The 27,646-nt window shown below is 36.1% G+C and overlaps 4 protein-coding genes and 1 non-coding gene across 8 annotated transcripts; 2 read left to right on the forward strand and 3 right to left on the reverse strand.

Annotated features, from left to right (window-relative positions):
* Nucleotides 869–7,952, forward strand: LOC109714373 (C-terminal binding protein AN). The gene is made up of 7 exons (XM_020238975.1): nucleotides 869–1,589; nucleotides 2,195–2,363; nucleotides 2,455–2,585; nucleotides 3,484–4,269; nucleotides 4,347–4,394; nucleotides 4,816–4,932; nucleotides 7,642–7,952. Exons 1-7 carry the CDS (start codon nucleotides 981–983, stop codon nucleotides 7,714–7,716), a joined length of 1,935 nt encoding a protein of 644 aa, XP_020094564.1. The 5' UTR covers nucleotides 869–980; the 3' UTR covers nucleotides 7,717–7,952.
* TRNAS-GCU lies at nucleotides 6,833–6,920 on the reverse strand. Its single transcript has one exon. It is a non-coding gene; the product is annotated as a tRNA-Ser (tRNA).
* LOC109714376 (uncharacterized protein PAM68-like) lies at nucleotides 11,626–12,276 on the reverse strand. Its single transcript, XM_020238982.1, has one exon. It carries the CDS (start codon nucleotides 12,211–12,213, stop codon nucleotides 11,668–11,670), a length of 546 nt encoding a protein of 181 aa, XP_020094571.1. The 5' UTR covers nucleotides 12,214–12,276; the 3' UTR covers nucleotides 11,626–11,667.
* On the forward strand, nucleotides 11,891–22,417 carry LOC109714374 (anthranilate phosphoribosyltransferase, chloroplastic). 4 transcript variants are annotated; one of them, XM_020238979.1, is made up of 10 exons: nucleotides 11,891–11,984; nucleotides 19,809–19,952; nucleotides 20,029–20,190; nucleotides 20,279–20,362; nucleotides 20,632–20,820; nucleotides 21,049–21,139; nucleotides 21,263–21,322; nucleotides 21,410–21,528; nucleotides 21,911–22,045; nucleotides 22,144–22,417. In XM_020238979.1, the coding sequence occupies exons 3-10, from the start codon at nucleotides 20,050–20,052 to the stop codon at nucleotides 22,156–22,158; spliced, it is 834 nt and encodes a 277-aa protein (XP_020094568.1). In that variant the 5' UTR covers nucleotides 11,891–11,984; nucleotides 19,809–19,952; nucleotides 20,029–20,049; the 3' UTR covers nucleotides 22,159–22,417. The 4 variants fall into 4 exon arrangements, with proteins under 4 accessions (XP_020094568.1, XP_020094567.1, XP_020094566.1 ...); XM_020238978.1 differs by lacking the exon at nucleotides 11,891–11,984 and adding an exon at nucleotides 19,338–19,382; XM_020238977.1 differs by lacking the exon at nucleotides 11,891–11,984 and adding an exon at nucleotides 19,402–19,689 and having other exon boundaries at nucleotides 20,635–20,820.
* Nucleotides 22,581–25,910, reverse strand: LOC109714375. The gene is made up of 2 exons (XM_020238980.1): nucleotides 25,404–25,910; nucleotides 22,581–22,699 (listed from the first exon to the last, which is right to left on the reverse strand). The coding sequence occupies exons 1-2, from the start codon at nucleotides 25,874–25,876 to the stop codon at nucleotides 22,612–22,614; spliced, it is 561 nt and encodes a 186-aa protein (XP_020094569.1). The 5' UTR covers nucleotides 25,877–25,910; the 3' UTR covers nucleotides 22,581–22,611.

Consider the following 27,646-nt stretch of genomic DNA (forward strand, 5'->3'; position numbering starts at 1 on the left):
AGTGACTAAGTCTAAAGCCCTCCAAGTTATAAAGTAACAGCACGCGTCCACCGTTTCTTAGCTTGCCATTAGCTATGTGCTTGAGAAAATATACAAAATTTTTTAAGCTAAAAAATTATTATTTATACAAAATTTTGATTTAGTTATATATGATTGGATAGTTTAATTTAATATTTACCTATATAATTTATTTATTTTTTGAGTGCATAGATGAGAAAAAATAATATGGAGATTGAAGAAAGAAGAGAAGACATGTGAGGCTGAAATGATTAGATATTTAAGTCATAAGTTAATTTTCTTTATATTATAATACTGTATTTTATATAATTATTTTATTTCAAACTATTAAATATATTTTTGTATCAAATTATAGATAATGATTATACAAATTAAACAATTAATCGTACGATGTCGAGAATTTTAAGCGGTTCTTTTAAGGCTCGAGCTCGCTCGACTCGAAATTAGGCTCACTCGAGCTTGGCTCGAATTAATTTCAAACCGAGCTTGAGCCTAAATTTAGATTCGAAATTAATTTCAAGCCGAATTTGAGCTGAGATAAATTTGTTCGAGCTCGGCTCGTTTCCACTCTTAAACTTAGAACCTCTTGACCTGACATCATGTGAAATAATTATTATATACTCTAAAAATTAAACTATTAAACAATGGTGTTTGTATATTTAATAGGTTGAATAGTAATATTAAAATTTTAAAAAGATTGGGTAATGGGATCACAATGGATAATATTTCAGATAAGCTTTATAAATTTTTACTTAAAAGTAAAGAAATAATATTTATAAATTAAAAAAGTACAACGAGCTGTTCGTAATTTCAAATCTTTGCAGGGGTGTCAGATAAAAGTATCCCTAAAAGCACCGGTTGAAAAACCAAGAACAAGAACCGGCGACCCACCAGGATCCATCCCAGCCAGCCAGCCAGCCGGCCAGCGGAGAGAAAAAGAGAGAGCGAGAAAAGAGGGAGGGATGCAGGCCGGCGCGGGCCGATCCCCTTCGGATCCGGGGCGAATGGGTTCGGCGGCGCAGCAGCAGCAGCAGGTGCCGGTGGTGGTGGCGCTGAACTGCCTGGAGGAGGTGTCGCTGGAGCAGGAGGGGCTGTCGGGCGTGGCGGCCGTGGAGCACGTCCCGCTCTCCCGGCTCTCGGACGGCCGGCTGGACTCGGCCTCGGCGGTGCTCCTCCACTCGCTGGCCTTCCTCCCCCGCGCGGCCCAGCGGCGCCTCCGCCCCTGGCAGCTCCTCCTCTGCCTCGGCTCCCCGGACCGCGCCGCCGACTCCGCCCTCGCCGCCGACCTCGGCCTCCGCCTCGCCCACGTCGACGCCAACCGCGCCGAGGAGGTCGCCGACACCGTCATGGCGCTGCTCCTCGGCCTCCTCCGCCGCACCCACCTCCTCTCCCGCCACTCCTCCTCCTCCTCCTCCGCCTCCGCCTCCCCCTCGGATCGCGCTCGAGGGTTAGAGGAGATCCATGCGATCCCACGGAGAGGACGAGATCTCGACGNCGCCACCCGCAGCCTCGCCTTCCGCATGAGCGTCCTCTTCTTCGACCCCCGCCACCACCACCACCACCACCACCAGGTCCCTCCTCCTCCTCCTCTTACCAATTCCCACATTTTGCCCAAAAATGCCCCAAGAATTAGGGTTTCTTTGAACTAAAAATGGCCAAAAATCTTCAGAAATGAGAAACACTGAAAAGAAAAAAAAAAAAAAAAGGACTTTTGTCCTTAGTTATTCTACTATTCTACTATCAGGAGAATAACCTAACCTTGGGATAAAGATGATTATTTTTTTACAGTCTCATTCCCCCTAAATTGCGTTTTCTTTTCCTCGGACAACTTCTAAAAGGTTCTTTACAGTACCTGCTGTCATAAAACCGGATCTATTTTTCTCTTCCTTTTTTTTTTTTTTTTTTTTTTTTTTTTTTTTTTTTCTGTTGTTTCCCTGCATGGAATGTGCATCCAGTTTTTTAGTTGGGATTTGGTTAGGTTTTTCTTCATTCCTTCTGTTATTTCTTAATCTGTAAACTTATCCTGATTGCTTGCAATTCCTTATCTTTGTACTAAGTGGAGTCCGTATCAATCTTTATGAACTTGTCCTGCTATTTTATGCTTGTGATTTTGGTCCCTGTTTTGCTGAATATCGAGTCTTGAACATCATTTCAACTCTATCTCACAATTGTCAAGGGAAAGGGAAAGACCAGACGGCCTACCATTGCGTTCCCCCCTGCTGCCAGGAGGATGGATACTCTCAATGACTTGCTGGCGGCGAGCGACCTCGTCTCGCTTCATTGTCAGCTGACGAATGATACAATGCACATACTTAATGCCGAATGCCTGCAGCATATAAAGCCTGGTAAGTTCAGTGGTTTTTCCCATTCGAGTTTCCCAGTTGCTAATATAACAGTAACGCTCCCTTAAACTGGAAAGAATTTGTTTTTCTGCAGGGGCATTTATAGTCAATACGGGTAGCTGTCAGCTCATAGACGATTGTGCGCTCAAACAGCTTCTGATTGATGGCACTATAGCCGGTTGTGCTTTGGATGGAGCCGAGGGTCCGCAATGGATGGAAGCATGGGTATGAGCATTAACCTTGGGGGTATGAATTATTTCTTATTGATTGTGCTGCACCGAGGAATAATATACGGCCTACAGTCATTTCTAGCATATCTGACTAACAATGCCCTTCGAATGATATCCGGATACAGGTGCCATCTGTCCGGATGGAAAAGTTCCATTTCTACCTCACTTGCCAGGGACAAGATGATAGCTTGCATTTCCGGAAACTTAAATACTCATGTCTTAGAGGAATCTTCTGAAGATATAAGGAGTTGAAGAAGGAAAAGATATATCTAACCAAACACTATTATCAGGATTAAAGATTAGTTGCCATTGTTGTTTTGTTGTTTTATCGAGCCTAAGTGTGCTTCCTGTGAAGACTAGAAGGAATCTGACGTTGAAACAGTTGTCTTAGTCCAAAAATGCCTGCTTTAATGGCTTTAAAGTACTGTGTTATAGTGTCTTTGCAGATGTAAAATCTACATGCACACTTTGGCACTATTATGATGATAACATGTACAGATTAATGTGTGGACGTAACATTTAGTAGGTTTTTTGAGGGTATTTAGATTATTAAGTTGGGGTGTGATTGCCTGAATAATTTTCACTGTCGCTGCATTTTGCTCTAGCAATAACAGTTCACAAGCTTGACATATTGGGAAATGAATCCTTTATTAGCTTGCTCTGTGGAATCTTTTTTCTTTTTTTTTTTTTGGCTTTTACTGTAGGTTCTAATGCAACTTCTGTACTAAGAAGTGCCAGTTTCTCTTAGACTAATTAACTTCTGTAGATCATGAGATCATGCATTATCAGACTGTTATTAATGATCATGCTATGACTATAGGTATTTGGCGAAGTTTTTAGTGAATTTTATGTTTATCTTCTGATACCTTGTTCGTACCTTGGTTAACTTTCAGGTGAGAGAGATGCCCAATGTCATAATTCTTCCTCGGAGTGCAGATTATAGTGAAGAAGTATGGATGGAAATAAGGGAGAAAGCAATTACAATACTGCAATCGTTCTTCTTCGATGGAATTGTTCCCACCAATGCTGTTTCTGATGAAGATGAAGAAATAGCAGAGGCTGAAATTGAAGATGACCAGTTGGAGAGACGACTAAAGGGAAGCCCCTCTCAGGTTTGTGAGGGTGAGCAACAAACAGATGAAAGTCATTTAAGTTCAGAATATGACAAGAAAAGAGCCATTGCTCTGTCAAAAGAGTCTCAAGCTTCAGGTCTATCTCAAAACGTAGGCTCCAGATCTGAAGGCAAACGCAGCAAATCAGGAAAGAAGGGTAAAAAGAGGCCTGCTCGTCGTAGATCACAACAGAAGTCAGATGACTTTTCAGCTGTGGAGAGTGATGGAAACTATATTTCACATCGAGATGATGACACTGCCATCAGTGGCAGAGAGCAAAGTTCACGGTTTGCTTCTCCTGAGGATTCAAGAACCAAGCAGATGTCTCTTGCTGAATCAACAATGGAGATAACTCCTGAAAAGCCCATGACAGCAAGCGCAGGGCTTGGTAGAAAACCTGGTCGGTTGTTGAAGGATGGTTTTGTTATAGCATTACGTGCAAAAGATCATTCAGGGTTTCACATTTCTAGGCAGAGAGTTGCCAGTGGTGGGTGGTTCCTTGACACTGTGTCGAATGTAACGAAAAGGGATCCTGCTGCACAATTCTTAGTTTCTTTTACAAGCAAGGTAGTTGTAGTGAAAATTTCCACTGTATACTTACTTTTGTGATTCTCTCTTACTGAATTTTGGCTCCATCTTTTTAGGATACTCTTGGATTACGTTCTTTTGCTGCTGGTGGAAAACTATTGCAGGTTAGAATATTTGGCTTTGCTTTGATTCAATCGCTCTTTCATTTAATGTGTTAAGGTTATCGTTGGAGGCTGGTATTTACAGAGGTAGCAGCCCTTAATCTGACATTGACTTAGACCCTTTCGGCAAACCTCACCCTTGCCTGAGGAAAAAGCTAGCTGCACTATGATATCTGGATAATCTCATGCATTGAGACACCCTATCCGAGTTCTTAAAAGTTAAAAGTAAAACCTAAAGATAGTTGAAGTAGGCGCCTAGAGTACCTTTGGTTACTCCATTGAATGTTATGCCTACAATTTTGTCCTATTTGTCCCATGGAGTTAGTAAGTAATTCTCTTTGTGCTAATAAATCACTTGATAACTTCTATCATTCTATTGATTTGTTCATATGTAGATGTAATAATTTGTTTCATGCAATATCAGATTAATAGGAGAATGGAGTTTGTATTTGCAAGCCATACTTTTGATGTTTGGGAGAATTGGATGCTGGAAGGTTCGGTGCTTGAAGACTGTAAACTCGTTAACTGCAGAAATTCGTCGGTATGTATTTATCTTCTTTATCTTTTGAAGGCACATATCTTTCTCTAATTCGATTCTTATGATCATGCTATTTTAAGTTCTCATTCAAAATATGTTGGTTTGTTACTAAATTTTAATGAACTCCTGATTTTTTTAAAAGAACTTCTACCCTATATTTTCTAGTTTACTGGACATAAAACATCCCATGTCATGGGGCATATTGTAGAACTCTGTTTAGCAGTGTTGCAAATTATATAGCTTCAACAGGTAGCATACTGTTCCTACCTACAGCAACTGAAGATCTATTGCTCTTTGTGATCCCTATTTGTGACATTTTTGCACCTATTCCGATTTGTTCTAGCTTTCAACGTAGAAATCAAGTTGCTGGAGTAATTTTTAGATGAACTTGATATGCTGATTATTATATGCTATTGCACTTTAAACGAGAGATCATCTCCATTCTAGCACCAAAGATTGTCAACAGTGTATATCAGCACTTTTTTTTCCCTTTCCACTTACCAGCAAGCCACAAATACATGGTTGAATACAATATTCTCGTGTGGATTACGGTACTTTGTTTTTGGAGAAAAAGCAAAGAGGTTAATGTCCTGGAAGTCAGATAACTATCTTTGTTGCTTCCTCTATTTGGTTGTGAATGTTCGTGGTCTTCATTTGCTTGTATTGCCGCTTAAAGTACTATCTTGAAACTGATAGAGCCTTATGGGCCTGTTTGGCCTAGCCGTGGAGCGTAGGGCGGTTGAAAAAGTACTTTAGGAAATAGTGTGGTGCTGGAAAAAAAAAAAAGAAGCTGCAGAGAGCGTTTGGTTATTTTTGTTAGAAGTATTGTCTATTATAGAAAGTTGTTTGATGAAAAGTTTGTTAAATTATTATAAACTAGTATAAAGTGTATTAAAAGAGATTAACTTGCGGTCCCATTAATTATTTTTAATAATTTTAAAATTTGAATTTATAATTAAAAATTAATTTTTAAGTCTAAATTGAATTTAAAATTTGAATTCAAATTCACATTTTGTATTTGAAATTCAAAATAAAAAAATTAAAATATGAATTTAAAATAAATTTGAATTTCAAAATTGAATTTAAATTTAAAATTCTAATCCAAAATAAAATTTAAATTTAAAATATGAATCCAAAATTAATTTAAATTCAACTTCAAAATTAGAATTTAAATTTAAAATTGGAACCCATCAAATTTAAATTAAAAAAATACAACCATGAATTTTAAAATTTAATTCAAAATATTATTTAACTTTAAAATTAAATTTTAAATATGATTTAAATTTATAAATTTTAAATCAAAAAACTTAACTTCCGAAAAATAAATTAGGGGCCGAATAAAAAAACTTGCAAACATTGAGTGCCGATGTTATAATAAATCCAAAGTTTTTTTTTTTTATTTTGGCCCCCAAAACTAACTTCCCCACCTCCAGAAAGAAAGTTATGTAACACGTGAAATAAAGATTGAGAAAAATCCACCTTCTTTTCTTTATTTTATTTTTTCATTTTATTTATTTATTTTTATTTAATCTTATTTAACTTTAATATTATTATTTAATTATTATTATTTATTTTATTACATTATTCTATTTTAATAATAGAATTTATTATTATATTATTAATATAGAANAAAAAAAAAAAATGATCTTGGAGATTGTGTAATGCTTACTCTCAAACTCTTTGTTTACACAGTAGTGATATTCTTTGTTTCCCTTTTTATCTTTGGATTCTTATCTAATGATCCAGGACGCAATCCTGGACGTGAGGAATAAAAAATTTCTAGTTTTTTTGCTTTTTTCTAAATTAATTCTTAATAATCTTATTTGTTTCATACATTTAACTATGATAAAATCAAGTTATGAGAATCTTTTCAAATTCGAAAATCCCAAGTGATCAGAGAAAGCGGAAAGAGAGGGATTCGAACCCTCGGTACAAATAATTCGTACAACGGATTAGCAATCCGCCGCTTTAGTCCACTCAGCCATCTCTCCTAATTCCAAATTGAAAATTTGTTATGTGATGTAACACGTGAAATAAAGATTGAGAAAAATCCACCTTCTTTTCTTTATTTTATTTGTTCATTTTATTTATTTATTTTTATTTAATCTCTACCGCAATAACTCCAATGTTGGCCCGGCAAATAGGGATGTCAATGGGTACGGATACCCGAAATTTTATCTGAACCCGAACCCGAACCCAAACCCGAACGGAGCGAATTTACCTTATGCTAAATGGATATGGTTTCGAATATGGATATCAAAAATAAAAATCCGATGGATATGGATACGGATATGGATTTTGACTGTACCTGATCCGAACCCGATTCGAACGCGAATTTATTTTACATTATAATATGTATATATAATATGTATATGAAAATTTGATATTATATTTGAATTTGTATTTTAAAAGTTTAAACTTAATATAATATATTTTGAAATATTGAAAAGAGATAATTGTTTCTGGTTTGGATTTTCGGGTTCGGGTTTCGAGTTTTTGGTCGGATTCAGGTCTGGATATGAATTTTTAAAATCTGTCGGGTTTGGGTTTCGGGTTTGGAGTCGATATCGGGTTCGGATTTTTGAAAACCCGTTCCGAATCCGACCCATTGACATCCCCGCCGGCAAAGGCCGGGCCAAACGGGTACTGTATTCTTTTCTTTTTTTAGCTGTGATTAACAATTTACTTTTATTATGGTTCGACTGAGTTCAGGCCATCTTGGATGTACGCATCGATATTCTTGCAGCCGTGAGCGAAGAAGATGGAATCACGCGGTGGCTCGATTAACTTTTTCGCGGCAAAAATGCTTCCCTGCGAACGGACTGATGTCGGGATTGTTTTCCTATTTATTCACTTCATGACATGCCAAAAAATTTTGGATGCTGCGGTTGTAGGGGCTTGTGGCCTTAGAATGTGCCAGTTTGTATTGCTTCCAATATTAACTAAGACTGGGATATTGTGTACTTGTTTAAACATGTTCTTATTTTGGCCTCGCGAAGTTTCTAACTTTTTGGAACCAAAAATTAGTAGCTTGTTTTTTTTTTTTTTTTTTTTTTTTTTTTTNTGTTTTAAATTTGCAATTGAATTTCACATTTACTTTTAAATTTGAATTTCAAAATTGAATTTAAATTTAAAATTCTAATCCAAAATAAAATTTAAATTTAAAATATGAATCCAAAATTAATTTAAATTCAACTTCAAAATTAGAATTTAAATTTAAAATTGGAACCCATCAAATTTAAATTAAAAAAATACAACCATGAATTTTAAAATTTAATTCAAAATATCATTTAACTTTAAAATTAAATTTTAAATATGATTTAAATTTATAAATTAAAATTAAATTTTAAATATGATTTAAATTTATAAATTTTAAATCAAAAAACTTAACTTCTGAAAAATAAATTAGGGGCCGAATAAAAAAACTTGAAAACAGTGAGTGCCGATGTTATAATAAATCCAAAGTTTTTTTTTTTTATTTTCGCCCCCAAAAGTAATTTCCCCCTCTCCAGAAAGAAAGTTATGTAACACGTGAAATAAAGATTGAGAAAAATCCACCTTCTTTTCTTTATTTTATTTTTTCATTTTATTTATTTATTTTTATTTAATCTTATTTAACTTTAATATTATTATTTAATTATTATTATTTATTTTATTACATTATTCTATTTTAATAATAGAATTTATTATTATATTATTAATATAGAAATTGGAAATATTCTAAAATATTCTAATAAATAATAGAAATTATTTAAATAGTTATTTAAATTTAAACTTAAACAAAGTATTTAATATTTAAATAAAATAAAAAGGAAGGTATATATTTATACTAAATAAAAATATATATATATATATAAATATATTATAGTATAAATTGTATAAGAAAATATGTATAAGAAAATAAATATAAGAAAAATAAGAAAAAGATAGAAAAAAGCAATTGATCAGGAATTTAATATAGATAATGACTCAAAATGGATCTCCTCAATAGAAAGAATATCTTAGTTCTTTGATTTTATACGAAAGGTTTATTCTCCCGGCCTGATCCGCTTAAGTACTGGCCGGGACATTTATTCTTTTATTCCAATGAATCCTTCATAGATCAAACGATTAAATTTGGAATTTATATCAATCAAAAATACTTGTTATTGAAGCAACAACAACAAGAGAAATTTCCATTATCATTCCTATGATCGAAGTCCCATTTATTATTATTTAATTTAATATTTCTTTTTTATTCTTCTTTTTTTTTATTGAAGATTCTTTTTTTCTTTTTCTCAGTTTATTACTTAATTTCTTACTGTTGTCAAGTAAGGAATAAAAAAACACATATGATAACATATCATATATATATACATTAAACAATATTAAATTACATTTAACAATTTTAAATATTTAAAATATTTCTATTCTAACATATTTCTATTCTAATAGAATAGAACTCAATATAACTCATTTACTTCTTCAAGAGACAAAATTGGAACAGTTGAGATTCAATTGACCCGAATTCATAAGATCTGGCACTGGCAGTTGAAAAGAAGGTGAAAAAAGGGGGGTCCATGTATACAGAATTTCGAATTTTTATAGTCTAGCTTCAATCACCCCTTCAGGCGGGAACCATTAGTTTAGTAATGACTTCCCAGCAAACGAAAAGCTTACCTTTTTATGTTATGCTATTTAAATTTAATTATGTTATTTAAATAAGCTTTCCGCTCTTCGCTTAGCTTCTTTTTATTTTTATTTTATTTAAGTCCCCGGCGAGACAAAATACGTGTCAACGCTAGAATTTTCACGATTCTGATGCTATCTTGATTTTGTCTCACCCCTTTTTTTGTTCGACAAATGATCCATTCGTATACAATAATGAATATGTAGCGGGTATAGTTTAGTGGTAAAAGTGTGATTCGTTCTATTAACAACTTAAATAGTTAAGGGGTCCATCGGTTTTTTTTTTNACTAAGACTGGGATATTGTGTACTTGTTTAAACATGTTCTTATTTTGGCCTCGCGAAGTTTCTAACTTTTTGGAACCAAAAATTAGTAGCTTGTTTTTTTTTTTTTTTTTTTTTTTTTTTTGGAATTATGTGTTGGAATCATCTTTTAGCTTTGTACTCAATGCTGAGGAATCTTAACTCCCTGGAGAGGGTCTTGTTGATTGCTGCTGAAGCAGCCCAGTGATTTTCATTTGTGTTCTCTCTTTTGTTGGTTCCCTCGTTCAAAGCTAATGTAAGGATGAATCATTCTTGTTAAATTTAATGTCTTTAATTAATATTAGTTATAAGTTGTAGTTTGTTATAATTTTTTTGCACTAAGAAACAATTAAATTTATTAAATTTACTTAATTTAGCGCTGCTCTTTTTACACTTGTCGCCGAGCTTTAGACTCGGCTAGAACTTGGGATGGTACTATCCGAGAAAATTCAAAATTTTAAATTTTAAATTATATCTATTTTTCATATTTAATATTTATAACAATAATAACAAGTATTTCGCCATTTGGGAATTGATACAAACAGGGCAATGAGCATTGAGCACACAGAATAATAGAAGAAAAAAAAGCAAAAATAGCCTTTTTCACTGCATGTGTACTTATAATAAAAAGGATAAATTTTAAATACGACTTTATAGTTTTATTTTTTTTTATTTAATATTCTGTGATTTAAAATATATCACTTTAATATTCTATAATTTTGCTTTTTTTTTCTTTTTGTCAGCATTTTTGTTAACTTTTAAATTATATACAAAAAACTTTAATATCCCACCTAAAATTTATCGAATATTTACTTTAATATTATTAGGCCAATAATGCGTGGCCACGTGGTATACTGGTATGCTGGTGCATCATTTAACCCCAATTTTTAAGAGCGAGGATTAAGAGAGATTTTGGTGTGCACCGAAAGTATTGACAATATAATTAAGTAACTGCCAGGTGTAATTGCAAGAAGTTACAGTAACTGCAAGTGGTTACGTGCGGTTCTGATCGGCTTGAAATGGCCCGAAAAATAGGGTAGTAGCCAATCATGGACGAAACAATAACTGATGTAAATAAGCAAATAGCCCAGAAAAGGAGTTTTTTCTCCGAAAATAAAAGACCATCTTTATTTTCTCTATATTTTTCCCGTATTTTTTAGGAGTAGTCTAATTGTAATCTTTTACTTTCCGACACTTATTATTTTTTTTAGGAGTAAGCTTAAGTTAGATCAACCGAGTCTGTATGTCCTCAAACACACTCGTCTCTTGTACTAGTTTCACACAGTAATTCCAATATATAAAGGCATTCGGCCCGTCAGCCGACCTAAAATACAGTGTAGAATGTTCATTCGGCTCATCCAGCCAAACCGAATCCATAGTAGAATGTTCTGAACTTGGCTGATCCGATCACTCATCAGCTGAATCGTTTGATCTAGTCGAAGGGTGGAAACTTCGAGGGTCGCTAGTCACAGCCGTTTCACACCCCTACACTCTTCTCGAGAGACATCTTTGACTAAGTCGAGGATTAGGGAATTCAGCTCCTAACAAATATCCTATAATTTCGACCTTATCATTAATTTAATAAAAAAAGTTAACAAAAAAATTAACAAAAAAAAAATCACATAATGCAAAAAATACATTTTAAACTATAAAATACTAAAATCCCACAGCTGGTATTCGAAGTTTTTTCAAAAAAAAAAAAGAAAAGAAAAAAAGAAAAAAACCGATCAAATTCGCAACACACAAACACACGCACGATTCGCGCGATTCACGATCTCCTCCTGTTCTCGGCGTCGTGGTCGTGGTCGTTCCAGAGCTGGGTCCAGTTCGTGCGCGCCTCCTCCCAGCCGAGCGGCGAGCCCTCCCGCTCCGGATCCCAGCTGGCCGAGAGCGTGCCGTACGCGATCCCGAAGGCGGAGGTGCCGAACGCCAGGAGCGCCGCCACGAACGGCACCCACGCCGGCGCCGCCCACCCGCCCCCACTCTTCAGCGCCCCCAGCCCGCACACCGTCCCCGCCCCCGCCGCCATCGGCGCCCCCACCGCCACCGCTATCCGCCGCAGCATCCTGTCGAACACCACCTGCGGTATCTCATCATCCTCCTCATCATCATCTTGTCTTTTGATCTTGATCTCGCCCTTTTTCGGGTCGGACGTCGCGGCGCCGGCGCCGGCGCCAGAGCCGAAGCCGCGGCCCTGGGCTCGTAAGGGTTTTGGGTTTCGAGTGATGATTATAATGGGCGCGGGAAGGGTTGTTGCGGTGCGGGGAGGAGAGGGGGAGGGGAGAGCGACGTGTTGGAGAAGAAGAGCATTCATTTTTCGGGATTTGGTGCGCTACCTACGCATGTTGGCCCCCCTGTTTACTGGGGATGACGATGATAATATCTTCTTATCCGGAGCTTTTTTGAATGGTGTTGATGCCTCGTACCAGATAATTTTTAGGTACTAATAAAAGCCTAGTTTTGAAATCGATCCCTCAGATTGATACCCTCAACTTTCTATTTTTTTTTTTTTAAAAAAAAAACTTTAAATATTATTTTTGTGATTTCGCGCTTTCTCACTTTAGTATTTTTAATTTTTTTTTTATTATTTTTTAAAGTTAAAATTACAGAGTACTAAAGTGAAAAGTCGGTGAGCCACAGGATACCAAGGTGAATATTCGATAAACTATTGATAGGGTATTTAAAGTTTATTGAGCCGGCGATGAAAAGAAAAAAATAAAATCGTAGAATACTAAAATAATACACTTTAAATTATAGGGTACTAAAGTGAAAAAGTACGAAGCTAATGGAGTGGTATTTTAATGTTTACCCTTTTTTTTTATTTGATTATATTTGTTATTAACCATAAATTTTTCTAATTTTATATGTTTTATAACATTTGTAATCTTTTTCATTAAGATTACTAAACATTAAATATTAAAAGTTAAAAGTGTTTTAATTGAAAAGATAAACGTTGAGCAGTCTACTTCTAGGCTGAGAAGTAGAGGTAGGGGTGCAAATTGAACGGATATTATTATATTTGGTTTAGATTTGTAGTTATCTAAATTGAGAATAAATTCTAATCTAATTGGGATTAGATATTATTTAGATTTAATTTGGCATATATGAATTATAATTAGGAGTGTAATTCTAATCTAATTAGAATTAGACTCTAATTAAAAGACATGTATTATATATACATGCTACGGCCAAGTTAATGAAACTGCGACCAAAAATTAAAAAGCCGTGACTTGAATTAAGCTTGAGAGTTCTTGGTTCTGTACGCTCAAGGAGCCGGCCTTATTATGTCATGCTAATTAATTAAAGGTGAGATTGCTTGCTTCCGCGGAGGAGTTGTGATGTACTAATTAATTAAGTGGCTTGTGATGGTGTACGGTGGCAGCAACACCATTAGCCAATGTGCATGGTGCCGTACATCCTTGTTTTGGTGAGCCAAGCCGAGATATATTATCAAGACGTGCTAAGAAGGTGCCGTATGAGGTAACGCGCGTCGAATATATATTTACTTTGGTTTTCGGTTTTCTTCGAGAAATCTTCTTTGTACTCCGCCTTTTCGACATTAATAAATTATTTCCTCCGTCTTCGCCCGTGGACGTAGGCCCTGGCCGAACCACGTAAATATCGATATGTTCTTTCCGCTTATCTTTTCGTTTCCTGCATTAAATTATTTTATTGATCTATTTTTCGCCGTTCCGATTTTAACAAACTGGTATCAGAGCCTTTCTATTCCTTTTGAGGATTAAGATGACGACGAAGTTCGAGATTCAGAAATTTGACAGGATTAACAGTTTCGCATTATGGCAAGTTAAGATGCGTGCTATATTGACACAGCAAGAATTGCAGAAGGCACTGTTGGGAAAAGAAAAGATACCCGATTCGTTAACTGCAGAGCAAAAGGAGGAGATTGATGATAAAGCTCTTACGGCAATACAATTATGTTTATCCGATGAAGTATTGCGCGAGGTCTTGGATGAAAAGACCGTTGCAGGGCTTTGGCTTAAATTGGAGTCTCTCTACATGACGAAGTCTCTCACCAACAAGTTATATTTGAAGCAACGTCTCTTCATGTTGCGCATGGCGGAAGGTACCTCTATTAAGTCGCATTTAGATGAATTTAATTCTATTATTATGGATCTCCGCTCGATAGATGTCAAAATCGAGGAGGAAGATGAAGCCCTTTTGTTATTATGTTCTCTACCGCCCTCTTATAAAAATTTTTGTGAGACTTTCTTGTTTGGACGAGATACTCTATGTCTCGATGATGTTAAATCCTCTTTACTTTCAAAAGAGAGAATTGACATACAGATAAGTAACGAGACAGGTGGAGCTTCAGGACAAGGTTTGGTCGCTAGAGGGAGGTCTCGGGAGAAGGGTTCCGGTAATAGAGGTATATCTAGATCAAAGTCAAAGCACAAAAATCTGATTTGTGGTTATTGTAAGAAGAAGGGTCACATAAAAGCTGATTGTTTCAAGTTGAAAAATAAAGAGCAGCGGAAGAATAATGGTGATAAGAATCAAGGTCAGAAAAACACCAATACTGAAGCAGAAGCAAGTGTTGCAGCAGGAGAATCAGATAAAAATGATATCGTCTTTACAGTTACGGATAAGACACGCAGACAGGATGAGTGGCTTATGGACTCCGCATGTTCTTTTCATATCTGTACACATAGAGAATGGTTCTCGACGTACATGCCTATTGAAGGTGGAGATGTATTGATGGGAAATCACTCTAAGTGCACAGTTATTGGAATTGGCACTGTTCGGGTACGAATGTTCGATGGAGTAGTGAGGACTATATCTGAGGTTCGGCATGTTCCGGATATGAGAAAAAATCTGATCTCATTGGGTACACTTGATACTAAAGGCTTTAAGTATTCTTCAGCTGATGGATTAATGAAGGTCGCTAAAGGGAATCTTGTAGTGATGAAGGCCAAGTTGTCCGACATGTTATATGTTCTACAGGGTTCCACTGTGACAGGTTCAGCAGCGGTGACTTCTTCCTCTATGTCAGATTCGGATAGCACCAAATTATGGCATATGCGACTGGGCCATATGAGTGAATATGGTATGATGAAGTTGGGCGAGAGAGGTTTACTTGGTAGTCAGAGTTTAGAAAAGTTGGACTTCTGCGAGCATTGTGTTCTTGGCAAACAAAAGAGAGTCAGCTTTAAGGCCGCAGTTCACCGAACAAAAGGTACTCTGGACTACATCCATTCTGATCTTTGGGGACCTTCTCGTACTCCTACTCATGGTGGTGCTAGATATATGTTGACTTTTATTGACGACTATTCTCGTAAAGTGTGGGCATTCTTTCTAAAAAGTAAGGATGAGGTGTTCAATTATTTCAAGCAGTGGAAGGTCATGATTGAGAAGCAAACTGAAAAGAAGATCAAACGATTAAGGACCGACAATGGTTTGGAATTCTGCTCGTCAGAGTTTGAAGAATTCTGCAAAAAGGAAAGGATCGTTCGACATAAGACCGTTAGGCATACTCCACAGCAAAACGGGATGGCCGAACGGATGAATAGAACTCTTTTGGAGAAGGCCCGTCGTATGCTCTCTAATGTTGGCTTAGCAAAGAATTTCTAGGCAGAGGCGATCTCTACGGCATGTTATTTGGTGAATCAATCTCCACATTCAGCACTTGATTGCAAAACTCCGGAGGAGGTATGGTCTGGCAGCCCTTCTGATTATTCTAATTTGCGCATATTTGGTTGTCCTGCTTATGTTCATGTTAATGAAGGCAAGTTAGAACCTAGGGTTAAAAGGTGCATTTTTATTGGTTATGCATCGGGGATTAAGGGATATAGATTGTGGTGTCCTGAATCGTCTAAATTAATCATTAGTAGGGATGTCACATTTGATGAATCTACTATGTTATATCATAACCATAATTCTTCTGATGAGACCCCGAGTGTTAGCAAACAGGTGGAGGTAGAGACCGATAGTATAGTTCAGTCGCAGAATTCTTCTCAGTCAGAACAAGTTCAGTCGACAGACACCTCAGTAACTGAAACCCCACAAGTTGAGAAGCAGAGCATTGCTACAGGCAGAGCGAGGAGACAGATTAAACCACCGCAGATATACGGTTATGAAGATATGGTTGCTTACGCTCTTTCAGTAGCACAAAATACAGAAGAAGAAGGTGAACCTTCCACATATAATCAAGCTATTTCGGGTGCCAGTTCTGCAGAGTGGTTGGTGGCGATAAATGAGGAGATGGAGTCTCTCCATAAGAATCGCACATGGGAGTTGGTAAAACCGCCTACAGGCAAGAAAATTGTCGGGTGTAAGTGGGTCTTCAAGAAAAAGGACGGAATCCCCGGCGTGGAAGATACAAGGTATAAAGCTCGTTTAGTTGCTAAGGGCTACAGTCAGGTAGAAGGTGTGGACTTTAATAATATTTTCTCACCCGTCGTAAAGCATACTTTTATTCGTGTTCTTTTATCGTTAGTAGCCATGAATGGCCTGTATCTTGAGCAACTTGATGTTAAGACAGTTTTTCTGCATGGAGAACTTGAGGAGCAAATTTATATGAAACAGCCGGAGGGATTCATTGTTGAAGGGAAGGAAGACCATGTTTGCCTGTTAAAGAAATCGCTTTATGGCTTAAAGCAGTCTCCTCGACAATGGTATAAGCGGTTCGACTCCTTCATGACAGGTCACGGATATTCCAGAAGGAAGCGTGACAGTTGCGTGTATTTCAGAAAGCTTGATAAGGGATCTTTCATATATTTGTTGCTCTATGTCGATGATATGTTAATTGCTTCCAGCGACATAGTTGAGATAAATAAATTGAAGGCTTTACTTAAGGGTGAGTTTGAGATGAAAGATCTAGGTGCTGCTAAGAAAATCCTTGGTATGGAAATTAAGAGGGACAACAAGTCAGGACTACTGCATTTGACACAAGAGAAATATATAGAGAAGATTTTAAAGCGTTTCGGGATGACAGACGCAAAACCAGTGAGCACTCCTTTTGCGGCGCATTTCAGACTTTCCGCCGAGTTATCACCGCAGTCCGATGATGAGCGGGAGTACATGTCACATGTTCCCTATTCTAGTGCTGTCGGGAGCATCATGTACGCCATGGTTTGCACACGGCCGGACATCTCCTACGCAGTGAGCATGGTTAGCAGATATATGACCAATCCTGGTAAGGCTCATTGGCAGGCTGTTAAGTGGATTTTGAGATACTTACGAGGTACCACTAACACTTGTTTGGAGTTTGGGAGGTGTAAGGATGGTGTGGTTGGATATGTTGATTCGGATTTTGCAGGTGATTTGGATAGGAGGAGATCACTTTCAGGTTATGTATTCTCTATTGGCGGATGTGCAGTTAGTTGGAAAGCTTCACTACAACCTATTGTCGCCTTGTCTACGACGGAGGCGGAATATATTGCTATGACAGAGGGTGTGAAGGAAGCTATGTGGCTAAGAGGCTTATTTGGAGAGCTTACTTCTTATTGGGATCCGACGATTGTTTATTCGGACAGTCAAAGTGCTATTCATTTGTCTAAAGATCAAATGTTTCATGAGAGGACAAAGCACATCGATGTAAAGTTTCACTTTGTTCGGGATGTGATTGGGAAACGCACGTTGACAGTTAAGAAAATTGGTACTGAGGACAATCCGGCGGATATGCTTACTAAGTCCCTTACTATTGCCAAGTTCAAGCATTGTTTGGACTTGGTGGCAGTTAGCAGCATTTGAGGCCCTATGGGGCGTTTGGAGAAGACGGAGCACGGAGCGTTAAGGAGCATTGAGGCGAATTAAATTCAAGGTGGAGTTTTGTGGCGACCTCGACATAGCGACGGCTAAACTACAAATTAAACCAAGGTGGAGATTGTTATATTTGGTTTAGATTTGTAGTTATCTAAATTGAGGATAAATTCTAATCTAATTGGGATTAGATATTATTTAGATTTAATTTGGCATATATGGATTATAATTAGGAGTGTAATTCTAATCTAATTAGAATTAGACTCTAATTAGGAGACATGTATTATATATACATGCTACGGCCAAGTTAATGAAGCTGCGACCAAAAATTAAGAAGTCGTGACTTGAATTAAGCTTGAGAGTTCTTGGTTCTGTACGCTCAAGGAGCCGGCCTTATTATGTCATGCTAATTAATTAAAGGTGAGGTTGCTTGCTTCCGCGGAGGAGTTGTGATGCACTAATTAATTAAGTGGCTTGCGATGGTGTACGGTGGCAGCAACACCATTAGCCAATGTGCATGGTGCCGTACATCCTTGTTTTGGTGAGCCGAGCCAAGATATATTATCAAGACGTGCTAAGAAGGTGCCGTATGCGGTAACGCGCGTCGAATATATATTTACTTTAGTTTTTGGTTTTCTTCGAGAAATCTTCTTTGTACTCCGCCTTTTCGATATTAATAAATTATTTGCTTCGTCTTCGCCCGTGAACGTAGGCCGTTGGCCAAACTACGTAAATATCGGTGTGTTCTTTCTGCTTATCTTTTCGTTTCCTGCATTAAATCATTTTCTGAATCTATTTTTCGCCATTCCGATTTTAACAGATATAGAATAAAACTTCACTAGAAAGCTCTCCAAACGTTGGGGAGTGTTTTATCTGCTGCAATATGTCAGTTCTACCTCTACTAAAAATTTATTGAATAATTTCTAATACTAAAATTTTTTAAAAAATAAACTTTAGATAAAAAAATTATAATCTTTGGGTAGATGCAAAATAGTTATATGTCACGAGATTAGGGGCTCCTCGACGGTACTTCACTTGGGAGCCCCCTACTAAAGTTATTTTCCACGGATCTAGAGCCAGGAGGAGGGTACCTCAAGCTCCCTCTCCATTTTTTTTAATGGGTCGGGGTGGATTCTTAGCTGGTTAATTTTTATGCTAATATTTATCCTCACTGACCATTCTATTTATCAAGATAAAAACGAACATTTAGTAGATATTTAGCTGATCGCGACAGATGAATGAAAAAAAAAAAATCTTCTACTCCATTTCTTAATAAAACGGGATGAATTCGGAATGAATTACTTTTCTTTCATTATTTTGGCTCCTACTTATCGCCTCATTCATGACGGGAGTTTCATCAATCCGAATTCATTTGCATATCTACGAAAGAGGTTCCACAAAAAAAATCATCTTTAGGAGTCGTATTAAGGGTTCGAAACATTTTAGATTGGCAACCAGAGTAGACTGACTGATGGTTGTTATTACAGTGAGAAGGTTAAAATCCTAAGCTATATTGGCATTTTAAAATGAGCAAGTAAAACTTAAAAAAAAAGAAAAAAAGAAAAAAAGAAGAAGAAGATGAAGAAATTCTCATATACGTAGTTAGAGCTTATGGAGAGAGTACACGGGTCAAGAGGTTAAGTAGGGGATAAGATTGGAGTTAGTGAGGTAAATTGTGTCATTAAAACGCTTAACTATCACTTTTTTTTAGAAGCAACCATTGGCCCATGTGCAATGGGAAACAGTTTGGTGGGCCTGTTTAATGTGAGTTACTGCATCACTAAATCTCTCTCTCTCTCTCTCTCTCTCTCTCTGGAAACAGTTTGTAACCTTTATTTTCTATTACTTCATCTGCTTATAGAAATATTATATTGAGTTCATGGCGATCACAACTCATAAACTCTTCTTATCCCCGCCCTCTCCATCTCTACTCCCCTCAAATTTCCAAAGAATCCTCTTTTCCACTTCCCCGCAAGGAAAATTTTGTGGTAAGAGGAGGTTCGTAGCCTCTCTCGTTTCCACTCTACCCAATGCAGGGGCAAAGCCCTCACCAACATCATCATTTGAGGAGGTTAAAAAACCTTCTTTTTTTTTCTTTTTTTTTTCTTTCTTTCTTTCTCTGCTTATTTTTTAGATTTTACTGTTTACTTTCATGCTAATTTTTACTTTTTTTTTTGGGCGTGTTTTTAGCTGATCGAGTCGCTGATAAACCGGATCGATCTATCGGAAGAGGAAGCAGAGGCGTCGCTCGAGCTCCTTCTTCGAGAAGCGAATGAGGCCCTCATCAGCGCCTTCTTAGTACTCCTGAGGGCCAAAGGAGAGACCTTTGAGGAGGTTCTTGTGTTTTTTATTGATGCCCCTTTTGTGTTCGATGAATTGCCAAGCTGATCTTGTTGCTGTTCTTTTGAAGATTGTAGGATTGGCGAGGGCGATGATGAAATGCTGCGTGAGAGTGGAGGGCGTAGACGACGCGGTCGACATTGTTGGGACCGGTGGCGATGGCGCGAACACGGTGAACATCTCGACCGGCGCTGCCATTTTGGCTGCCGCGGCCGGCGCGAGAGTTGCAAAGGTGGTGGGAATGTAAATAATGTGAAAAAAGTGATCCCTTTTTTTTTTTTAATGTTCCTAAGCATTTGGTGGTTTGGTATGTGTCTCAGCAAGGGAGCAGGTCGAGCTCTTCTGCGTGCGGAAGCGCAGATGTGTTGGAAGAATTAGGAGTGAACATCCAATTGGGCCCTGAGGTAGTGCGCCCATATGAATTCAATACGAATTTCTTAAGTTTGGAACTCATAATTTTGCTATTTTAATGCTTGGTGAAAGCATCACAAACTATAGAATTGATATTCACGTTTTTCGTGATACAGTAACACCGCTGTGTTGATCGTAATGTAGTTTGAATTGTCGGCATCTATATGTGTAAACGACTTTCTAAATCTGACCTAGATCTTGTATGCTTGTTCGAGCAAAAGAGTGACATTCTTAGTGCTAATTATGTTTCTGCTGCATTAAGGAGATGAAAAGGTGTTTGAAGGAGGCGAGCATCGGATTCATGATGGCTTCCAATTACCACCCGGCAATGAAAATAGTTCGTCCTGTGAGGAAGAAGCTTAAAGTGAAGACCGTGTTTAATATTCTAGGTCCCATGTTGAATCCAGCAAGGGTGCCTTTTGCTGTCGTCGGTGTTTACAATGAAGATATAGTAAGTTTTCGTTCTTGCAAACTAAAGTGCTTTTCTTCTAAGGAGTGTGATCATAAACTATCTTACATACCTTCCATTACACTGTAATTTCATTTGCTAGCATTTCAATCATTACCTAAATTTTCATTCACTTCGTACTTATTAAATCTATGATATTATGATGCTCTGCCTCGTGGATGTTTCCGAAAACATATTAATGAATGCTGAATGAAATAACTCCTTGGATAGGTTATGAAGATGGCTAAAGCACTACGAAGGTTCGGCATGAAAAGAGCGTTAGTTGTTCATTCGAAGGGTTTGGATGAATTAAGCCCTCTTGGTATGATAACCTGTTAATATTTCACGGGCTTGTGATGGTCTTGTAATTCTATTCAAAGAGTTCCCACGGCTGCTACCTATCCTAATATCCTATTACTAGTAATACAGAATTAAATTGTTGCAGGACCTGGATATTTTCTCGATGTTACTCCAGCAAAGATTGAGAAAGTGCACTTTGATCCATGTATTTATCTTTTTCTAGTAATTTCTTAATTCTTAGACATGGTATGGTCATAAAATTTGCTTATTAATGTGGTAAGTGATGATTCAGTGGATTTTGATATTCCTCGCTGCACGATAGAAAGTCTAAAAGGGGGCGGCCCTACTTTCAATGCGAAGGTTCTCAGGGATGTGCTTTCTGGTGAGAAGGGTTCAGTTGCAGATGCTTTTGTGAGTCACTCGTCCTTTCATAGTCACTTACTCTGGTTTCTCATATCTCATGGACTGGTCTAAATTATATGAAACACCTTTATAAATGCCGCAATGTTCGTTTTGGTCCCCCAAAATGCTTTGCCTATATAGTACCCTTCCAAATTCTCAGTGTTCCCATAGGTGATATCTATCACGTTGCTCCTAGATTATAGGAGCAAAATGTATGTATTCGGACTTTTCATGTTCTGATTTGCTTTAGCAAAAGTAGCAGCAATATCTTTGAGCCAATTGGGAACAATAACTGACAAAATTTCTCTGACCGAAATTTGTCTATAGATGTTAATCTTGTTGATCTTTTTGCAGCATTTGCACAAGCCTAATTTGTTTCGAATGGATGTAGATTCTGAACACGGCAGCTTCTCTTCTTGTTAGCGGTCATGTTAGCGATTTGGCCGAAGGAGTGGCAATGGCACGGGAGACACAGCGGTCTGGTAAGGCCATTAATACACTGCAAACATGGATTGAGCTCTCCAATGTAAGCACTATCACCATCTCTCTCTAAATGCATTTTTTGCGCTAATTCTATTCGATTAAGAGTCCCATTCTTAGTGAAATCTTTTTATGTATATGCAGGCTCAGAACTACTGAGGTAAAAAGAGGATGGTTGGTATGCTCAAAATAGAACCTTGCCTGTCAAACACAAGGTTTCCGTAAGTTCAATCAGCAATTATCAACCATTTCGAAATAATCGAGCCTGACATGAATCAAAATAAGCCCTTTTTTCCTCTCTTTTTTGAGTTAATGATTTGTATTAGTTGTGTGCCAATCGATACATCGTAGCATTTAAGGTGAATGATATTGCCTATTAATGGAAGATCTCTGAGCATGAACTGCATTTTCTTTTTTATTTTTTTTTAAAAATCTGTATTTTCTTTAACATGTCCATAACACATGTACGATTAGGGTAGAGATGAATGTAGCAATATATTTACACCAAAAAACAAAAAGAAACCAAAACAAAGGATGGCTTGATGGCCTCAGAATGCGAGGGACATACTCCGCAAACGCAACAATGCAATCCAATCTGCAGAGATCTTTGGTTCATCTGATCTTTGCTGCTGCCTCTCTCCTCGGCTTTCCCTGCAGCCATAGCGCCGACCAACATCCGAGGGTGGCGGGCTTTGTATCCCTGAAAGATCAAACAAAGGAATAGTTAATCGAATTGTCGAGGAGATCAGTTAGCATGCATAACCTTTGGGTGTCTCCCCTACTGCTTGATTTTGTCAGATTTTCTTTATTGCAACACCATCAGAGTAAGCCATTATTAGATCCTAAACTTCAACCTGAGTGCAAGTCTCTAGCAGATCAGAGAAGCAGCAACTAGCAAGATTGATTTTTTCTTTTTTTCTTTTATGAGAGGGAGTGAGAAAAGATGACATGCTATCTGCATCGTTTATTATTTTTTAGAAATAAATTTAGCGCAAAATATAAAGCAATTAAGCTTTAAATTGGAACGTCAAATATTAATCATTAAGCCTTTTATCAGTTGCAATAGCTGAAAATGTGAAGCAGTCAGACTTTAAATTTAAGGACACCGAATATTAATCATCATATCTTTTGTTACTTGCGCTAGGAACAGTTAGTAGTTATCAGTGTATTTGAATCGATCCATATTATGGCTCTATTTGGATTCATAAACATTTTAATTTGCATATCTTTTTATTTACTAAAGAAATTTAATTTATTTGATAGATTAATAGTACTATCAAATGTCTACAAACAAAAAAAAAAAAATCACCTTATATATAAAATAAGGTGAAATATTCTATCCTCACACTAAAAAAAAAGAGAGAAATATTCTCCTCACACACACAAAAAAAAAATTCTTATACCTAGTAAGTTATTAGTGAATAATTTATTTTGACATTCAAATAGGGCCTTTACACCAGCTTGTTACTTTCTTTTGCACATTAGTTGTACTATGAACATTAATAAATGTTGGTAATGGTACCAACAGAAAATGTTTGTTGAACCAGATTAGTGTGCACTACTGACTAAAGTTAAACATGATCTAGTCAACTTAATCCTTACCTAATAAATATTCTTTTCTTTGTACACAAAATCAATTAATATCTTGTCAAAAAAGATAGGCTGATTTAATTATGGCTACATATTGACCCGGTCTCTCTTGAAGAATATGTAAGCATACTTTGGGCAGCTAACCCCAAACTAACCTCCTCCTCCTCTACCTACCTCTAAACTAGAAAACTTCTTTGTTTTATGAAAATCAAGTACAATTATTAGGTGGGAGAAAAAAAAGAAGAAGAAGAAGAAAAAGAATAGGAATCAGAGAAGATCCACATAATCCCCTGCAAAATATTATAGTTCCTGGGTCATTGGAATTTGGAACGAGTTCATTCTACTTGGGTACACTATGTTTGTTCTAATTCATGGGGCTTTTGTTTCAATTTATGAATATTTTATTCAAAATATGTTTATTGATTTAGTCAAAATGTTTGTAGTATTTGATAGATAGAAGTGCAATACGTATACAGACTTTAGGTTATTTTTCGAAATAAATCACTTTATAGATATATAAAAATATGCTAGCCTATTAAATTATAAATATAAATATTTTTTAAAGAGCAAAACTCGAAAACCTTACACTCGATCTATAAAAAAAAAATTCTCTTACTAAATAAGTTATAGTCACCATTATGAAAAACTGGAAACTTATTATTTAATTAATTTTTCCTGAATGTAAAGAGGTCAAATATTTTTAGTGAAAAATGTACGGAAGCCCCTCAATTTTAGCTTTTTGCAAACAGGCGGCCAAACTTTAAATTTTGGAAATTACACCAAATTTTATAAAATATTTGAATATGTGCCCTCTCTTCAGTTAAAGTTACTAATTATACAACTATTTTGTCATATATCTTAATTTTATAAACCTTCAAAACACTAAAATATTTAATTTTCTATTCTAACATGTAAAAAGGCAGCAAAAATAGGAGTTAAGTTCACCATATATTTCAACTCCTATGCTTAATTATCAATATTAGAAGAGAACAAATAAGTTTTTTTACAATTTGGAAGTACAAGATTATCTGTGTGACATCTAATCAAAACGGCTATATAGTTAGTAATTTTAATCGAAAAGAGAGTCTATATATAAAACAATCAGATAAAATTTTAAAGATCTAATTGTCAAAGTTAAAAGTTCGACATCTATTCTAAGAATCTTTGTACATATTTTCCATAGAAAAAAATTCTGTCCCATGAAAACCTAGTAGAATTATATAGGTGAAAGAAAATTACAAAATCAAAGAAGATCCGCATGTCCCCTACAAAATTTTGCCATTCCCAGGTCATTGGAAGCCAATCAATCTAATTGTCTTGCACAAAACTATCATACTAAATTCATGAAACCAATGGTTCCAATATAAAACAATTAATTTTTCTTTCCTGATGCGAAAAAAAAGGCTCAAATATATCTACCAACAAGTTTAAACTGAAGGCAAAAATATACAAAGCATAACTGAACTATTGACCATTTTGATTTGATTATTCAATCTTTCAAAACTTTAATTTTACTATCCAACCTTTCAATTTATTTAATTTGAGCTAGTCGACGACACTTTGATTTTAGAATTTAAATGCGCCGTTTATATTTATAGATTTAACTAGTATATTTTATACAATTCTCGCAACTAGCTGTAAATTTAGTAAATTAAGTAGCTTATGTAAATTTTAAAGTCAAGATATCGCTGACGGGCTCAAATCAACCAAAATGAAAGATTAAACAGTAAAATCAATAGTTTGAATGATTAGATAATCAAATCAAAAATGATTCATAGTTTGTAAAAGTATGAATCACTAATTAATTAAATTACCTCTTGTTGCACTCTGTGGTGGCTCTATGAACTGCACCCCTACTCATTCTTGGTGCAGTTAAGCTCCTCGTCAAAGAAGCAGGCAAATACACATTCAAGAGCACTCCATCACTTGCACTCCTGAAGCTGCCGTTGCGGACCATGATCTTCTTTTTCTCCTTCACCACTCTCGTCTTTGGATCAATCGGCTCTCCTCCATGCGACGAAGCCGCCGCCTTTTCCTTCGACACCGAACTACGCGCGTCGACCGATCCCTTCTCGACGATGTCGGTGAGGGAGAGCTCGTAGTCGGACTCCGGGACGTCGCGCAACAGCCCGAGGAGCTCTTCCCGGCCTCCGGCGATCTCTCGCGCTCTCGACGATAAATGAACGAAGCTGAACTCTTCCATTCTCCTCCCTGGGAACCTGCGGGGAGTGTTCCCTGAGGGTGCAACTTTGCTCTCTTTTGATTTATGAGCCTTTATAGCTATCATAGCTCAGCTGGTTAGAGCGAATTAGTTAAAGGAAACAATATATAAGCTTCTTTAATTTCCTCTTTTTTATGCTACTAAGTATTTATAGTATATTGAAGGGGGATTAGGTGTGGCCACTCAAGAAAGTAAATTAATGCACACTTTTTTTTTCATGTATTTCACTTAATCATCTACTTAAAATCTTAATAATGGAAAGTAATTAATATTAGCCGAATAATTAAGAAATAATAAATGACGTATGCGAGAAATACGGAAGGATCTTTTTTTAACATAAAAAATTTATGAGTCTTCCGGTATATAAATTAATTTTTAGTATTTTTTTTACTAATTAAATTTTTTTTTTGTATTTTACAAATTAATATTTTTTTAACTAATCTAATTATTTCTCAACTAATTAATTATCTAACGAATTAAATAATTATCTAATTAGTTTATTAATTTATTACATTACATGTGGTTAATTAATTTATTAATTGATATTTATGGTTAAGTAGAAGTACTCATGATTAAATAATATATAATAATATTTTTGTTTTGAAACTATAATTATTTTTACTTTTATTATTCCAATCCAACCATTTAGAGGCGAATTTTTTTATTCATTGAAATAACACTATTTTCATCCAAATACAAAGTTGGTAAATTTTTTATTTATCCTAAAAGTTGTATTTATATTAGAAATAATTAGGAATAACTTATTTTTGAATCAAGCGATGCCTACAAAATTTGAATAATTTTGATGCATTTAACCCAAAAATTGAAAAAGAAAAAGAGGGGAAAAAAAGAGGGCTTGGTTGAAAATTTAGGAGGCTGTGTAATTACAACTGTCGTGTTGGAAAAAGTTTGTAGTGATGGCCCTTTCAGTTGCTGTGTCCTGGTGGGCGAAAAAGATGGACTCAGTTGAATTGACCGAGTATTCGACATATTGGACCTGATTTTGGACTCCAGAAGGTTTTAATTCTGTGTAAATTTCAACGCGTAGAGCTACTGTCGAAAGCGTAAGTGAGTTGGTGCTTTCGACTTTTAGACGCTCAAATTAAGAACTATAGGATTGGGACAATAGTTGTTCCTTTTAGGGGCCGTTTGGTTAAATATAATTACAAATGCAGTATAGTTGAAAATACATACAGTTGAAGATACAGCAGTTATAACTACATGATCATATTTGGTTGGATGTAGTAAAAAGCGCTGCAATTATAAATAATCTGTTTAGTTGCATATAGTTGAGGAATAATTTTTAAAATTTTATTATTTTATTTTATATATATAATGGTGAGATTACTTCTAATGTAAAAAAAAAGAAGTATTTTTATCGTTTGTTTAAAGTTACACTCTCCAACTGATGCAGTTGGAACTACGATCAAATTTCAACTACTGCAGTTGGAGCTCCTCTTACAATTCTTACTGTAGCAGTTGGAGTTAAATACATCAAACCAAACACCGAATTTGTATTTACATACAGTTACAACTGCGTGCAATTACAACTACATACAACCAAATGGCTACTTAGAGTTGAGTGGTTCCTCTATTGTAATAATATTAATTCAAAGATAAAAAATAATCAAAAAGATTAATTCAAGTACTAAAAAGTTGGAAGCACGAACTCCCCAATCCTTCTGAAAGCATAGTAGTTCCATTCAATTTCAATTTATCATTTTGTGATTTAGCATATTTTTACACTTACTATTTTATAGTTCAAAAATTATACTTAACTATACTATTACTTACTATATTTTTATTTTACCATCCCACGATTTAAAAAAGTCTCAT

Source organism: Ananas comosus, linkage group 8, assembly GCF_001540865.1.
Source record: "Ananas comosus cultivar F153 linkage group 8, ASM154086v1, whole genome shotgun sequence".
Lineage (NCBI taxonomy): Eukaryota > Viridiplantae > Streptophyta > Magnoliopsida > Poales > Bromeliaceae > Ananas > Ananas comosus.